At 42.6% G+C, this 18,309-nt stretch overlaps 1 protein-coding gene across 1 annotated transcript in view; it reads left to right on the forward strand.

Moving 5' to 3' along the window:
* The window catches only part of TPO (thyroid peroxidase), a 90,983-nt gene that overhangs the window by 30,302 nt on the left and 42,372 nt on the right, over nt 1–18,309 (forward strand). Inside the window, exons 6-7 of the mRNA XM_078388914.1 lie at nt 15,074–15,332; nt 17,327–17,497. Of these exons, the coding sequence (XP_078245040.1) occupies nt 15,074–15,332; nt 17,327–17,497 (430 nt within the window). The remainder of the gene's footprint in view (nt 1–15,073; nt 15,333–17,326; nt 17,498–18,309) is intronic.

Raw genomic sequence — 18,309 nt, forward strand, 5'->3', positions numbered from 1 at the left:
CGATCGTAAAAACAATTGCATTGCGATGTTTTAAATAGGGAAAAAATTGCTTTGCGATGATCGGTACCCTGTTTCAGTTACCGATTATCGCATAATGATGTTTTTAGAACAGCTGATCGGCGGTTCCAAAATGGCCACCAGGTAAAAAAAATGGCCGCCCGCTGTTTTCAGGGACGGATTCCTTGCATACCGGGCAGCGAAAATGGCCGCCGTATGGAGGATTTTCACTTTAAGGTGAGTCTGAAGCCCATAGGAACGCATTGAAGGGGTTTCAATGCATTCCTATGGGCTTTTAAAAATCACATGGCGACGAAATCACTTTGCAGCGATTTTTGCTGCACGGATTATCGTCACTATGTGAGGCACCACTGTGATGTTCCCAAAGCCCCAATGACTACTGGGACCAATGAAGTGTGTTTCATCCACAAGTGAGGTTTTCGATTGCAAGGTCTCTGTATTTCCCCCCCCCCCAATTCTTTATTTTCAACTCTGGCATCCCCTGGAATTGCAGTGTCACTGATTCCGACATTTCTTCATTCTATTACTACTATGTCTGGTGTGTTATGTTCAAGGTGTTATCAGTTTGGATCCAGATATCCCACATGATCTTGACTTCCTCATTTTCTGAGACCTTCTCTACCTGATGTTCCCATCGGGTTTTGGAGGCTGGCAAATTATATTTTTTGCATAATGATCAGTGCACTAATTTTGCCACTCTATCATGTCTCATTTTGTAATGTTTGTGCAATCATTGGACATTTACATATGAGATATAATACAGTTTCATCTTTTTCTTGGCAGAGTCAACATTTTAGCACTTACTCCTTGCATCTTCGTTTTCATCATATTAGTTTAGAGTGCTTGTTCTTGTGCAGCAAAAATCCAGCCTTCGGTTTCTTTCTTAATGGTCTTCAGTTTTAGCCATGTCCATGTTGAATTATGATCATGATTTCCATCAATATTTCTCAGGTGTTGTCCATTTAGTGGTTTATTTTTCCAGCTGTTTAATTTATTTTCACATTGTTGTTTCTTAGCTTGGGCCTTTGTTTCTGTTGTTTTCAAAATATTCTCCATTTTCACTGCCTTAGTGTAATTTTTCTCTGCTTGTATTGATATAATCATTTAGACTTCTTTTCTTCCTCTTCTACTACTTACTGTATTTGCAGTAATCCACAGCCTCCGATTGTTTATGGCAAATATAATCTGTCCACATCACTTTTTGGATGCAGTGTATGATGCATGTTCATTAGTTTATGTGTTTTTGGATCCAATTCTTCTAATTTGTTTTGAGTCCAATCTATTATTCTAGCTGGGTATCGAATTACTGGAACTGCCCATGTGTTTATGGTTTTGATTGTATTTCCACCATTTAATTTTGATTTTAAGATTTCCTACAACTTTTGATATATTCTATTTCTGTCAGTTCTTTCACTTTTGTGTGTACAATGTTATCTGCTTCTAGTATTCCAATGTATTTATAATTTTCCTTGTTGGAAGACATGCAATTGGTTGATAATTACTGGGTTCATTACCCTTTTGATGGTCTTTTATTATCAGAAATGTGCGGCCTGTTGTCATCCAATCTTGAGTTGTAGAATTTTGAAGTAAGTGTTTAAATTGCACTGCTATACATTGATGGACATTTGTTTAATGCTTTAACCCAAATCCATGCAGCTTATCTGGACTCCGATTTTTCACAGCCTTTACTTGCCTCTTAATCATTTCAGTTGTTATTACAATATCATCCATTTGTTTTCCTTGAATTTCTTTACAAATGTCTTTAATCCATGAGGCATTTTTGTTATGTCCCATTGGGCTTTCCTATATTTGTTTCCAAAATTTTAGAGCAATTTTAGAGCATGGGCCTAATTTCTTTGCTCTGCATTTTCTCCTAGTGGTGTATATAATCATTGTTGGTTATTTTGAAATTGTGTATTTTCTCTATATTGTTCCAAGTGTCCATCATATATTTCAGTTTTCTTTGCTGTAGCTGTTACCTGTTGTTTTAATTCTTCCATAGTTTAAACAGTCATTTTCCTTTCTAGGTCATATATTTTGCATAGTCTGGCTTTTACTTTTTCATTTTTTAGTTTAGAATCTTTCGAATGTTTTAAGTTGCTAATGTCTGCACTTAATTTGTTTATTTTTCTTTCCAGATGAATTTTCTATTTTGGGGTGCCATGGGTTTCCTGGTTTGTTTGTTTGTTTTGTTTTGTTTTTTGTTTTTGTTTTGCAGCTTGTAACCAAGTTCCATGGTTATTATGGTAGTTGTGCTATACATGAGCTGGTTTGTTATTTGCTTCATTCAGTAGATCTTTTACTGGTCTACTCTGTAACTGGCACAAATTGGGGTGCCTTTGTCTTTCTGTGTTACTATTTTTCCCCTCAGTGATGTCTGCCGTTCTGTCAACTCATAATTTCTGGGTTGTTCCATAAGTTGTTCCTCTATTGATATGTTTTCTTCCACAATTGTGTCTACCTCTACCCTCCATTTGTCTTCCATTCTATGGTCATTGTTCTGTGTTGATTTTTCTTTTGCCACCTTTTCTAGTTCTTGCAATTCCAGCTCTGAAAACACTTTACTCCAAATGATAAACCTTCTCTGCTCCATTAATCGTTGTTCAGCCATGTCACTACTTGGTTGTTTCCTTTTCTAAAATTCTCTCATTCTTTTTTAAAACCATGGACTATTGGGTTTGCCTTGTAATACATTTCTCAATTTTTGGTCAGAGTCCATGTTTTGTGTTTATGTTGGCCCAGTAGCTTTGTAGCAGCCTGTCCTGGTTCCTCAACAGTGGTTGCAGTGCCATGTAGCCCATTTGTCACCAGATATCCAAGGGCTATAGGATTTGATGCAGTTCTTGTTGACCTGGGTGACAACTAATCTGGTACGGATTTCTATTTATTTTCTCTCATAATAATTGATGGTTGGTAGACACAGTTGGTCTGGCTTTCTCAGCTGAGACCTGTCTGGCTTGGTAGACCTTTCAGCATAGCTCTCAACCTCACTGAAGTATGCAAGCTCCACAACTTTAACAAGGTCTGTGCGCATGGAGGGGATTATGATGATGATTTATAGGCCACTTTTCTCATGAATATGGGACCCAAGGCAGTTCATAATATTAAAAGAATAGAATTTAAAACATAGTAAGTTAAATAAAAAATTTAAAAACTAACTATTCACTAGTTAAAACAAGACTGACTAGTTAAAAGCTGGTGAACATTAAAAACTATCTTAACTTTAAAAAGACATTTGGGGACACAATCATTAAAAGCCTACCTGTAGAGAATGACCAGAACTTTGAATTGGGCCCAGAAACTGACTGTTAGCCAGTGCAGTTGTTGTAACAGAGCTGTTATGTGTTCCCTGTAACTGATCCCAGTCAGTAGTCTGGCTGCTGCATTTTGAACCAGCTGACGTTTCCCAACTGTCTTTGAAGGCAGCCTCACATAGAGCATGTCACAGGATTGTGTCACTGTAGCCAAATCAGACATCTCAAGAAATGGGCACAGCTGGCATATGGGTTTTAACTGCACAAAATGCATTCCCTGAAGTTGCCAAAACCTGAACATCCAGGCTCAGGGATGAATCTAGGAGTACACCCAAATTGCAATCCTCTGTTTTCAGAGGCAGCGTAACCCCATTTAGAACCGGTTGTATCCCTGTTCCCTCACCTGCCTTCCTACTGACCAGGAGGCCCTCTGTTTTGCCTGGATTAAGTTTCAGTTTGTTTGCCTCTCACCCAGCCCATTACTAATAACAGGCACTGGTTTAGAACCAAGACACCTTCCTTGGAATTGGATGGGAAGGAGAGATAGAGTTGGGTGTCATCCACATACTGGTTTCACTGAACCCCAAGACTCCAGACAATCTCTCTCAGTGGTTTCATGCAGATATTAAAAAGCATGTGGGACAAAGGAGAACCTTGAGGGATGCCACAGGCCAATGGTCAGGGTATCAAAGAGGATTCTCCCAGAACCACTTTCGGAGTTCTCTCCTCCAGGAAGGACTGTAGCTAATGTAAAACAGTGTCTCCAAGTCCCATCCCAGAGAGACAGGTCAGAAGGATACAACCGTCAATGGTATCAAAAGCCATTGAGAGATTCATCAGAACCAACAGGGACACACTCCCCTTGTACAGGCGATGAGGATGATTTTGTTTTATGGGCTGGACTTTAAAGGTGTCTAGTATGCAAACCGGTGAAACCAGCTGTCTGAAATTTGCCAGGATTAATCCCCTCTTTTGGGTATATCATGACTCCTGTTCCATGTACATCAGAAAAACAAAAACAGTTATGCCCATTTTGATTTTTCAGTGTAAGTCAACGAGAGGGCTGATGGTCTCAAATTCCAAATCTTGTTTCAGGTTGAACATCTGAAGTTAATCAGTGGAAGTCTGAAGCAGCCATCCAGTTCTACCACTTTAGAACTCTAAATAGCCCTATTTTGCATGGGCAAGCGTCAACCGTTATTCAGGAAGAGACAGATCAATACAAGCAGTGAACAGACCAAAATGCAGGATTTTAGTGGCATTTTCAGGTTCCCAAGGTTACAGTACCATAAAAAAACAAAGGATTTTTACAATTAAAAAAAAAACTAGCTAAGAGTACTGTTCCATTGGCTCCCTGCATAAGAGGCCGGTAGCACTTCAGACATTGACCGTTCTGCCTCGTGAGACACAAGCTGTACAGAGTCAAGGGGTGAGCTGCACATTCATACCTTCCACTGTTCGATTGCCCACATCTTTCAGGGGCATCTAGAGTCACACTTTTCATGTCCCCAGATGCAATTAGTTTAGCTCTCAAAGGATCCCTTTGGGGAGAAAAAGAGAAACCATATTTAAAGCAAAAGATAATTCCTAAATTATCTTCCAGTACCAGGGAATGCCAGCTAAGTAATGCTATTTATGAAGCTGGTGACATTTCTTTGACACAGTTCTAGCTAGGGTAGCAATTAAATAAATAAATAAATAATAAACTAAACTAAACAGATTTTTTAAATCACACACTTCAGGTCGCCTTAATAAAAATCTGTTACCTAGCCTGAATGGTAGTGCACTGCTGGATAGCTCAGTGGTGTAGGTCTCCAGATGGGAAACCAGAGGTTCAGAGTTCAATTCCCCACTGGGCTTCCTTGACAGGGGCTGGACTTGATGATCCATAGGGTCCCTTCCAGCTCTGCGGTTCTAAGATTATTATTAGGTTCTTTATAGCTTCTTCATACCCACTATGTGAGTCACTCAGTTTCAGGCATGCTGCTTGCTTTATAATTGCCTTGAAAGGGTCAAAATGGTGCTTTGGCACTCGTTAGCAGAAAACAAATCTGGGAGAAAAACAGGCGCACAAGGCTTCTGGCCACTGAAATATTGGTGGCTTGGAATAAGACACGTAGTGCTCTCTAGACAAAATAATTTCCCAAAGGCATTTGTGTGTGTGTGTGACTCTGAGCTATTCATCATCTGTCTATCACAGATTAATGAGATCGGCCTGTGGCACATAAGAAATGATTTGGAGTAGATCTAGTCAGTTCAGGGACACATGTCCCATATATATGTATGGTATATGGATACATAGATTATAGGATATTACAGCTAGAGCATCAGCAACCTCTAGAGTGGAGGTTGCCCAAGCATTTTTCTGTACTAAAAATTCTTTCAGAGCAGTGATAACCCGGGGAGGGGGAAGTAGCTCAGGAAGCTAAAAATTTAAAAACATAAAAGCACAAATATATCATTTCTTTGAAAAGAGGCAAGGGGAATAGATACCAGTGCTCTTTTCACCTCCCTCTAATGCTACTACTCAAAGCTAGAAGCCAGGCAAGACGAAAAGGCAATATTTATAGACATTTCAAATTAAGATTTAGATGTGCTTAAAAAAAACTTAATGGAAAGGATGCCTCCCCCCACCTCCAAGAAATTATGGGTAGCAATGATTTGTACAGCAGGGTTGATTTTCCATCTGTTCACTTACTTTCACAAATCTTTTCAAGAAGAACGCGGATGAGATGTTCCCCTTTTTATAGATGGGGGAATTGAAAGAGAAACATGGCATGTTCACAGGCTAGCCTAGTCTGTGGCTAAGGGGGGTCTGTTCCCCTCCCCTGACTCTTAGTGTGGTTTTAGCTGAAGGATGGGCTGCTTTCACTCCGGCCGAGCTGGCCCAGAGTCGAACAGAGGTGGTCAAACTGATAGGAGCTCATCATGGCTTACTTTGGGTTGTATAGTGGAGTGCCCTTAAAAGATTCCCAGTGAAAGGAGCCAGTGCTTGGGAGCAAAGCCAGGAAAGCCGCTTCTGTCCCACAATGGCAAGGCGCCAAGCCACGGTCAGATTCCTGAAATTTATCCCAAAAGGAGGAGGAGGAAACCAGAGGAATGATGCCAAGGCAAGAGGAACTGTGACTTTCCAGAAAGAGAGGGAGGCAGAGGACTGGCCATGACCTTAATCTTCTGAAGTGACCGGAGCCAGGGAGGGTGAAGAGAAGTAGCCGCTCTAGACTGAGCAAGGGCGGCTCCCTCTGTAACCTCAGGAGAGTTTCCCTCCCTGCACTTTGATCCAGCACCTGCTTGTGGTGAGTAGGATCCTCCGCATCAGGCTTTGGTGAGAGAAGAGGGGGAAATAGTATTCTTTGGCCCCAGGAGGTCCATTGGGCAGAAGCACAAGGGCTAAGGTAGCAACTGATCCCCAACCAGGTGCTTCAAAAGACAGTGAGGGGCAACATGGATGCCCCTAGGCCGCTTACCTAAAGGCACGCTTAGTCCAGGGGTGAAAGAGGAGCTTGGGCATTAGGAAACAAATTAGAGTGTCTAATAAAGCTTTGTTTGTCATCAACAAATCCACCCTACACCCAGACTCTGGATGGAAAGAAGGGCGGAGACCCCGGATCGCTGTTGGACAAAGGAAGCAGCTATTCTGGATGGGTATTGTTGGCAGGAGATTTTCAAAATGACAAAAGCGTTGAGGGCTCTAATGTAATCATCATGTGGCAGGCTCTTGCTCTGATTGCATGGGAGATTGGCACTTCAAGGCAGAAACCCAAGACAAGAAGATAGGCGCTTGCAGGAATGGGGAATCAAGTCATGGGACTCGCTGTCAAGGCAGAGATAAATAGCACCCGTGACTCAACTCTGATTTTTTTCCCCAATGACTTGGCCTTGACCCGCGACTCAGAACCCATCCGTTCCTTCCTTTTTTTCTGGGGGGAAATCTTGCTTTTAATAGGGACTTGAACTTGGGACTTGAGACTTGGACTCGGACGTGGTACCTGGACGCAAAGACTTACCAACACCTTTTGTGATGTCACACAGGCAGGGCAGGCAAAGGCTGGGAGAAACTAAGCACAACGCATATGCAAACATCATCATGGTGAGCCTGTGAGTCCACTGCAGCCTCTCTCTCTCTCTCTCTCTCTCTCTCTCTCTCTCTCTCTCTCTCACACACACACACACACACACACACACACAAATCTCTTCCCCCACCCCAATGCTGCTTGCCCTGAGATTTGTCTCCCTGCTCAGAGAGCCCCAAAAGCACAGCAATCTTCTCAGAGTTCAGCTGGTGTCCCGAGACCTGCCAACGCAAGGGGAGCTTCCTCTAATCAGTCTAGGCGCCTGTGCCAAAACAGAGAGACTAGTACAGAAACTGAAACACCAACTGTGAACAAAACGGAGTTCCTATTTTATAGGAACAAAATGGAGGCAAGAGATCCGGCCCTGCAGTCCTGCAGATCTCTGGCTCGTCAGCAATTCATGGATCATCACAGTTTACAAGCAGTTTACTATCCACTGATTCCTCTCGGGGCTGCGAGGGTCCTTCTGAAACAACAAGGCCTCCTTTCCTTCGCTCCCATGTGCACCACTGGTTCAGTCCTGCCAAGCTGCTTCTCGTAACCAACCTCGTGCATGAATTGATGAATTGCCATAGCTGGATCTCTGCCACCACTTCTGGCCCCAGACACATGAACTCTCTGGGGGCAACTCTGTCCCAGTGCTGGTGGCATCGTGGTGTTGCCCGCCCATCCGGCACGGTCCCTCCAAGGAAAATACTGTTTGGCTCATTCCATTGGCCCTTGAAGGGAAAGGGGCCTAAATGCATGCCTCCCTTGTGCCACCTAAATACATATACATTCAGCATTGAAAGAAAGAAAGAAAGAAAGAAAGAAAGAAAGAAAGAAAGAAAGAAAGAAAGAAAGAAAGAAAGAAAGAAAGAACTGGGGCAATATGCATGCAAAGCTTACAAAGGGCAAAGTCCACCAAGCAAGGCTGCTACACAGACTCGGCACCAAAGGCATAGCATTGTTCGGAAGACTGTGTCCGCCCTTGACCTCTTGAGCATTGCCCTGATCCTGATATTCTGGTGTTTTGTTCCTTGCTGTAGGGAGCTCGAGTGCTCGCTTATGTTCCCACATTTCCACCCAGCAGGCTGCCTGCTAAAGATACAGTCTGAAGGGCACTCTAGTTCTCGTTTAGTTCACAAAAGAAAAGGACAAACCGGTCCTCAGTTTGTTCTTCCAGCCCAAGGACCTTTAATTTCCAAGGCACTGACTGCTAGAGAAGAGGCAGCTCGCTGTTTACAGAAGTAATTCAGTCTCTATTCTAGCCTATTCTTGTTTTACTGTCCTTTCAGCTGGATCTGCTCAATTCAGGACACACAACTGCATTGTAAAGGTAAAAGCTGTTCCGTTAGGGGCTTTTCTTCCCTTCCTTGCCCTTAACAGAGCTGAATGTCTCCGAGGCACAATGTGGACCATGCCATGGAACAAAAGCTGGCTGAAGGAGGGTGTGAGCTTTTCTCTCCCTTGGGTAGTAAGGCAAAGAGTCTTAAATTGTGCCCAGTGTGCACAGCCCTGCATTTCAGAGCCTCTGCTTAAAATACTTAATTTAAAAGGATAATCAGAACGTGCTAGTCGATGCATTCCTTCAGTCTTTTGCTGTAGGTATATGGAGGGGGGGGGAGAAGCCACCAGATCCTCTTTTTGTTGCATTTCTCAGTGTCCCACCAGCATTTTCATCCTCTCCTAGCACTATAGAGGAGCCGTATTTCTGTCCTGCAAGGAAATTCATAAAGATGCTGACATGTATGTATATTTTGACGAATGCACACCTTTTAATGCTTTCTCCTATTGACTAAGTATATTTCTGCACACATTTCAAATATTCTTTGCAGCAGTTTTGCATTGTATGCCTGATTTGTGTATGCATGTATGTTAAGTGGTTGGGACTGATTGGCAGTTGTGTGGAGGAGATGCGTGGCAGGATTGGCAGTTGGGATGGTTGAGAAGTGTGAAACGATAGCCGAAATCCTGTTGCACGAGACCTATTGCGTAAGGCTAATGATGTTATCAGCAGATTAATGTTTTTAAAAATAAAATATTTCTGATTCCTGCACCACCCATGAAGATCCCAAGGCTTCAGTGGATTCCCTGTCATTATTTCAAAAAAAAAAAAATTAAAAAAAATCATCATGATTTTGATGACATCATCTGCTGATGACATCATAGGTTCCTACGATAGGAACCTTGTGGCACAGTGATTAAACTTCAGCAGTGCAGTCTGCTCATGAGCTGAGACTGATCCTGGCTTGAGATTGAGGTGATATACTGTCACCAAGTAAACAAGGCTGTGTTTCATGAAACCATTTTTACTGTTCTGAAGGGCAGTGTGAAGTCAGCCAAGCTGTGAGAAGGAGTTCCTTGTTCGGTTCAGTGCAAGGTTACTGGGTTGGTTGTTATTTGACAAGATAGCACACGTAGATAGAGAAGGTGCGTGAGTGGCTTGTGCTGTGCCCCCCCCTCCCAATTTATGCCTGGCGTTGCCTGGGTTTTTCTTCTCTCAAACATATAACATTGGGTTGGGAAGATAACCTGAGGCCTCCCAATCTTGTAATCTTGTAGCCTCAGTAAGATAATGAACAAGCTAAAGAACCCAGGTCTTGGAAGAGCGCTTCCCAAAATGGGGGCGGGGGAGAAGAGGCCTGATGAGTGAAACACATCCACAGGAGACATATTTGTTTCTTTGGGGTTATCTCTGGCATGCAGAGAAGAGTTTCTTTGCTGGCCTAATTCTGGAGTCCTATTGAACAGAAGAGGTCACTTCTGGGGAGAAAATGATGTAAGAGCAGGGGAGATGTGTATCTTTGAATGTAAAAAACAAAAATCACACTTGAGCCCTTTGATAGAAAAAAAGCATCTAAATGATGATGAAATTGTGGGAGACATCCCCTGCAAAAACTGACAGCTCTCTCTCTCTCTTTCTCTCTCTCTCTCTCTGTATATATGTGTGTGTGTTTTATGAGTATACAGATCTGACTAGTCAACCACTAGAGTGAATGACCTGCTTCAGGAGCGGACGATAGAGGAAGGCAAGCCTTCCTCTTTATAGGATGCAGCAAGACTTTTAAAAGCATTATAGTGGGGAGGCAGGAATTTTGGGCTTCAACCTGCAAACTGTCTTGAGCTAGCACAGGCATGACATACACTGTTTCAGCAAAATATCTCAAGATGCACCCTGATACCATTGATTCAAATGCAAAATTTAGAAGAGAATTGGCACTTAGGATATTGCCTGAGAGTTTGGCCTTAATGTAATAGCAGTCTCAGCAAAAATCAATCAATCTATCAATCTATCAATCTAGCAAGCAAGCAAGCAAGCAAGCAAGCAATAAGTGTGTGCATCTCTGGGAACAGGAAAAGTACGTACCTAATGGAGAATGTCCCAGCTAGCCGGGTGGTTTGGCTGCCGCCCTGTGGACTGCTGTGCGAATTGCAGAGATGCTGCTGGTCTGTTTGGACTTGCACCTGATGGGCACAGTGATCGGCATAATCCTTGTGTAACGTCACTTGTATTCAGTCAATTCATCTGTCATTTGAAAAAGCGCTCTTATCTTTCAATTGATCGAATAACCAAGGAATGCAAGCACTTCAGTAGTTACTACAGCTAAAACAGAGGCATGTGCCAAATCGTTTGGGATGTACTGGTTCTCATCTTCTAGCGTTTTGCATACATCAGCGAAGGTTTTGTTTTTCACTCTAAAGTGACACGCATTAAAATAATTCTGGTTGTTCAATTCTGGTACTAAAAACAGATTCTAAGGCTTAGAACACACCTCAAGGGAGATGTGTCTCTCTTCCTCTTTCTGTTTTATTTAAGGAGGTAAATGAGCTTGATATCTCAGCGGGTTAGGTATTTGGTTGTGGAGCCAGAGGCTGGGAGTTTAGCTCCCAACTGTGCTTCTCCCAGAAGAGTCAGTTTGCCCCATGGCCACACAGGTTGGCTCTAATCACAGGAGGCACAGCAGGAAATTGAGCTCCCAAACTCAGACTCTGCAGCCAGATACCGATCTCAGTGAGCTAACCAACCAGCGATACCTACGAAAATCATGGTACATTGTGTGGTGGTTGCTCTTCAAACTGGAATTAATGGATGCTCTTGGAAAGTGCTGGGTGGGGGGAGCCAAACACCTCAGCGAAGACAGCAGTGATGTCCATCCTTCCCTTTTTATAAATTACCTCACATCAATCCCCACAATTTCATTTCCTTGAGGTGGTCTCTGACAATACTTTCTTCTTCTTCTTCTTCTTTTAAGTTTATGAGATCATAGGAGAAAGGTGGGTTATACCAGTGATCCTCAACCTTGGGCCTCCAGATGTTCTTGGACTAAAACTCCCAGAAGCCTTCACCACCACCTCTGCTGGCTAGGATTACTGGGAGTTGAAGTCCAAGAACATCTGGAGGCCTAAGGTTGGGGACCACTGGGTTATACAACCGGGGGCATGTACCGGCTGTCAAAATCCCTCATTCCAGTACTGGAAATAAGACTTGAAAAATTGGGTGCATCTGGCATAGCTTCCTCTTAGAGGATGAGGTGAGTACTGGCCACCGCCAGCACTGAGATGCTTAATTGTGCATCAAATGAGCCGAAAATGGCATCTCTGTTTCTACTGCCAGCCAATCTAACGATCTGGCAGGCATCGTCTAGGGAAATGGAACCTCGAAAACAAACGTGCCGCCTCTTAATAATCTATCATATTTCAGACTTTGCTGTTGGAGTGTAGTTAATTTACAAAGAGCATCACTGAATGTTATGAGGCAAAGAAGCCAAGCTCAGCTTCTCCAGGGTGAATGCAGCTAATTAAGGAGGGGGGGCGCATCTTCTGAATTTTGTCTGAACTTCCTTTTTTTATATAACCCACCTCCCTCCCCCAGTGAAAGAATCAAGCACATTATCTGATGAAACTATTTTATCCCTGATAGAGTACTCAATATGCACTATATCAAAGTGCATAGTGTATTTGTCTGTTCAGTTTATTGCACATTACCTCAAACATATTGTGTATTTTATTAGTTCTCTATACTTTGTATTTATCCCATTATTCTTTATTAAGTCCAATGTAATCTTAAATCTGCAATGCAGTTTTCATTCTACCCGTTCCAATATATCATTTCCTCTCTTTTGATCAGACTTGCTTAAAAGATTTCTCTATATGCTTCAATAAGCCCTATTACATTATGAGAGCTTTTGCCAGAGAACACTTAGTGTTTCTATAACAAAATATATGGTTTTCGGTGTGAATTGTCTGCTGATAGGTTTAAATGGATCGATTGGATTTTTGTGAGCAAGGTATCTCAAAATCTGGCCAATATTAAGCATGAGAAAGAAACATGCTGTCAAAAAGCATATGACTAATAATGGGGTGAAGATCATGCTGCCTAAATAGAGTTCTTGCAATGGGTATTGAGAGCTGCCATGTCTATGACAAATGGACCTATTGCCAGGGTTTTGCCTAAAGAATGGCATGGTTTGAGGTGCATTAAGGTTTGATGAGATAATGCTGTTTCTCTCAACTCTTGTTAGTATCTCTTGCCTTTGGATGGTGGTAACTTTGACAGCTTTAGAAAATCAGAGGTAACAAGAGCCATTTTGCCATCTTAGAATCAGGGAACAGAGGAAGACACACGGGCCAAAATCCTGTTTCTTAGTGTATTGAATTGCACTAGACTATGCCTGTTGAGTCAATGGGGATTTTGTGAGTCAATTCCTCTGTAAATTCCATTGATTCAAATGGACCTATTCTGATTGCGACCTGTTTTAGCATAGTAAGCTGCAGTTAGAGTTGGACTGTTTGAGTCAGTAGAATTTACAAAGGAGCTGACTTACTAAATTCTTATTGATTCAACAGATTGCAATGGTCTAATGCAATTTACTACACTAAGCAATAGGATTTTGGCTAATGGGTAGTGAGTAGGCCAATAGTGAAATGCCACCTCAGGATGCTAGGCTTCTTTGGCAGATATTGATGAAGACACAGTTGCTTTGAGACCTGCTTATCTACCCAGTTGCTTATCTACCCAGCTGCCAAATTTAGTGACATGGATCTCTAAACAATCCTTCTCACTGTCTCAGAATTACACCTCTCAGGAACACAAGTGCCTGCAGGGGTTTAGCTGAAATTTTGCACTAATAGAAAACTCTTCCCAATGTGCCCCTGCCCCTGTTACACCAGAAGTTAATCTGATATCAGGAGTGTAGAAACTAATGCTTACCATACTGACTAGAATGAAGCAGCCAAGTGCAGATAATATTCAGATCTAGTAGTCTAGATAGAGAGGTATACTCATATGGAACACAGGGAGCAATGGAAACATACCAGAACTCCCCCCCCCCCCAGCTAATGATGCTAGTTGGTTGGTTGGTCGGTTGGTTGGTTGGTTGGTCGGTTGGTTGGTTGGTTGGTCGGTCGGTCGGTCGGTCGGTTGATAGGATACTATACGAGCAATCAGCTATTTGCTTATGAGGCTGGCCAAGTGTGGGTGAGAAAGAGGGCTGAAGAGAAGAAGGAAAGGCTGTGGATGTCACTTGGGCTTGGATTTGGACTTGATTTGAGCAAGAAGAGGGATGAGAAAGGAGACAGTTGAGGTAGAGCTGAGGGGGATGAGGCAGGAACGTGTGGTTAGAAGGGAGAAAGGAACAAGTTATGCCTCTCTCTCTACTGTTCTGTCAGTCATCCAAAGTGGAGGTGTTGATCCAGGAAGGTATAAAGCAGATGCCAACCAAGAACTCACAAACATGACGGAAGAAAATGGGGAGGGCTGAATAAGAGAATAGCTTGTAGTGGACCATAGCAGGAGAGTGAAGGCACGAAAAAGGAGGACTCTTGTAGAAGACACATACTACAAAACGGGATACTCAGGTGCACTCCCAATTGCACTAAATGAACTGTAGCCCTAGCTCTGTGCCAGAAAGGAGCTGAGTAGCTCACAAGAGGGGGTGGGAAGGATCGCTCTGACTCAAAGTACATGCAGCCACCAGAAAATAGGGTGAACCAAACAGCGAGCCATACGTTTATCTTATTGCCCCCTAAAATTGCACTGAAACACACACAACACTTTCAGACCTCTGAAACTCTATCCAAGCCTGCTCCTCTTTTGTCTCCCTGCTCCCTGCTCCTTTTTAAAAGGTATTAAGCCAATTAACTTTGATGAAGAGAAACTACAGTACTGTCATAGTACTTAACACAGTACTTAATATCTGGAGAGACAGATATTAAACTTTTTCCTATTTGTTGTCCTGCTTAATGGTCAGACACAAACAGATTTCCCGAACTCTGTCAGATATTCAGGCTCTGTCTGAATACCCTCAAGGCTTTATTTTGACTTCAGTAGGGCTTACCAGCAAGTACCTAGGCATGTTGGTATGCAACATGGCTGTCAGGAAGTGAGATTACTTGTATGGCCACCTCGCCTGCAAACGCTCATTTTACCGAAACCCTGAAGCAGATGTGTGGTTATTCAGCAAGAGACTCCACCAAGTAACATAGATTACAAATACGTGTGCTCTGTTTGGAAAGCAGAAGATGTCTTGGCAGTGGTTGTTAGTCAGTCTTTGAATATCTATCAGTCCAAGCCTTGATGCCGAAAGGAAGCTTGCGAATACTTGAATAAATGCATGAGAAAGAAAGAAAGCCAAGCATCTGGCAAAAAATGTTCTCATTCAGGAAATGCCTCCACACAGTGAAGACTTTATCACAAACCGTACCTAAGAAACATTTTGCTTTTCTCTAATTTTCTCCTTCTCCCAGATTATTACCATGAGAGACTACATCCCCAAAATCATTGGCCCAGAGGCTTTCGACCAATACGTCGGTGCTTATAAAGGCTACGATCCTTCCGTCGATCCCACAGTCACCAATATATTCGCCACAGCAGCTTTTCGTTTTGCTCACGCTGCAATTCATCCTGTGATAAAGAGGCTCAACACGGCGTACCGAGAGGACCCGAGTCTTCCCAATCTTCTGCTGCATGAAGTTTTTTTTACTCCCTGGAGACTCATTAAAGAAGGTATTTTCTTTAACACAATCACACCTTCTTGCATTACTCCGAGGTTGTTACCAATTGAGCTCTGGCAGAAATAAGAGAGATTTTAATTATGCTCTTGTTTTTATTGCTGAATCCAAAATGTACAAAACTCAAGTGCTGAGGTGGAAATATTGGATCTCCCTCCCTACTGCAAGTATTTCGAAAAGAAATATAAAAATCAGTCGCTCTCTCTCTCTCTCTCTCTCTCTCTCTCTCTCTCTCTCTCTCTCTCTCTGTGTCTGTGTGTGTGTGTGTGTGTGTGTGTTGCTGCTGCTTATCTGTTTACTTGTCTGAATAAAATAAATTGCAGTTGGGTTGGCTGAGGGTAAACAGACAGAAGGGTTTTCTTAAAGGCTAGCAAATTTTGTTTGGCATACATTTTCATGGACTGTAACTCACTTTTTGAGATGGAAGGTCAAAATACAGTCCACAAAAGCTTGTGCCAAATAAAGCTTCTTGATTCTCAAGGCTTTATGTTAGGTTTACTGCAACAAAGTACAGGCTAACAAAGCTACTATGTCTGAACAGTTTATGTTTCAGTGCTTTGAATTTTTGATTAAATTCCTTTAACTGCACAGTAGAAGTTCAGGGATTTACAGAGCAGAATAGCTTCAAGTTCCCCAGAACAAGTCACCCCTTTGCCCATTAACTGGCACTTACAGTCTCAATAACTGACCCCGAGACATTAGTAGTAGAAAGAATATAAGCAATTTTCGTTATGTACACTTCTGAACAGATTAAACAGAAAGGTTAACAAACATAACTGCTTTCATCAACAGACGTCAACTGAATCTAGAGAGGCAAAAAAACCCCCACAAAATCAGAAGGGCGGGTCTCTCTTTGAATTCAGAGGCAGAGAAGGAATGATTGGTTAGTGCTGGATAGATTGACAATCAGCCCAGAAAGGGTCCCTCCCAGCCACACCTTCTTCAGCCAGCATGCAAGGTTGTAAAAACTCCCAACAATTTATTTACCCTTATGAAACGTTCTGAACAGCTGTAATGATGCGTAATATGCAGGCATATTGGTAGTATAAAAAAGAAAAAGGTTTACCAGACTACAAACATGTTATAAATATATCTGAAGCTGTCATTCAGCGATCATGTACAGTACTTGAGAGTAAGCCTTGTTAAGCTCTGTCGGACATCAGCATATGACATCTCATATATGCCGGCCATCTACATATAATCTACATCATTGTAGGATGTGAGCGCATCCTATCCTAAGATATTTTTGTGGGCCCCAGTGCTCTCCTGGCTCCCTCTTTCTGGATGAGGAAAATGGTAGCTTCTGGAAGCCTTTGGTGAAGGCAGCTCACATTTTAAATCAGTGGTGGAGGGCCCCTGCACTGTTTAATACCCCAAAATATGATTTTATCAAAACTGGAAGTGGCATTCTAGCCCTTTTCAGTTTCATTGAGGGAGATGTTTAAAGTTCTGATGGGCCATGAAGCCCACAGAGAGTTTAGGGGCAGAAAACTAGCCCTCAAAACACCCTCCGCCATTTGTATTCTGTGATCCTCACATAGCCCCCCCTCCCCAGTGCACCATTAAGAAACGTATATAGCAAAATGTGCAGATTTTAAATGTCATGTAAATTTTTACAAAACACTGATAAAACATGCTTTAGTCAATAGAGGAATGTATTCCAGCAACACACAAGCTTTAGATTGCGTACAAACTGTGCACTTTTGAAGGAAAATAGCCACAAAATAAGATGAGTTTCATACCCCAAAAGGGGGGAGGGGAATCTAACAGCGCCAGGCATGGACCAGATGTGAATCGCAAAAGAGGTCAGAAGTCCACAGAAACAGACTTCACGGAATGTGCCTGTCCCTAATTCACTTTAGATCTATTGGGAGATGCTGGCAGGGGAGATGCCCATGCAAAATCATTTTAACAGGTTTAAGACATGTATTAGGATTGCAGCCATTAAGACATTTTTTGTTACTCTCACTAATCCTTGTGTTTCCAAAGGTGGCTTGGATCCTTTTTTGAGAGGAATGCTGACAACTGCTGCAAAACTACAGTTACAAGACCAACTGATGAACGAGGAATTGACGAAGAGGCTTTTTGTGCTGTCTAACAATGGTTCTCTGGACTTAGCATCATTAGATTTACAACGGGGACGTGATCACGGCCTTCCAGGTCTATTGCCTTTTCCAAAAATCGATGCTATAGATTAAGGCATTACATTAGGGTAGAAAATGGTGCATTTCCTTTGTGATGTCAAGCACGATTAGCCACATATACCCATAAACTTTCCATGGAGATTAAGAAAAGCAGATGACATCTACGTGTGCCTTTGCCTTAGCAGAAAAGTGGTGCAAGACAGAGCCCTTAATTTTCCCAATGCCTCCCTTATATCTATATTCCTGGCTCCCAACAATAGGTTCCTGAGAGTGAGGAGGGAATCTTCTAGAACAGAATAAACTGAGATTCATGAGGTTGCTTCAGGGAAGTGTGTGTGTATGAATAGGGAATGTCAGTGAAAATCAGAAAGTGTCACTTGAGCAAAAGTACTTTCCACTAAGACAATATCGCCATTCCAATCTGATCAAATGGATTTTCCAAAATGTGATCTTTTCCTATTACAAAAATATCCACAGTTACGTTTTCCACACCAGTTGTGACAGAGACGGGGGAAGAGTGTCCTGAGAATCACATGCAGGCCTAAGGGCCATTGTGAGGGCCTAACATCCCCATAAAGAGTCGCGCGCGCCCCCAGATCTTCCCAGTTTTCCACCACCACCACTGGCTTTTTGCACTCTGGAGGCCTCCCAGATCAGCGGGTTTTATACTGGAGAAGCCCCACTCTAAACCAAAGTCAAAACTGGAGGTGGACACTTCCAATCATTTCTGGTTTGGCCCTCTCCTCTTTTGGTCATTTCCCCCTTAGTGCGAGGATGCCAACTTTAGCTGTAACGATGACTGGATCTCTTCTGAGCCCCTTAATTATA

This window comes from Pogona vitticeps, chromosome 1 (assembly GCF_051106095.1).
Source record: "Pogona vitticeps strain Pit_001003342236 chromosome 1, PviZW2.1, whole genome shotgun sequence".
NCBI classification, from domain to species: domain Eukaryota; kingdom Metazoa; phylum Chordata; class Lepidosauria; order Squamata; family Agamidae; genus Pogona; species Pogona vitticeps.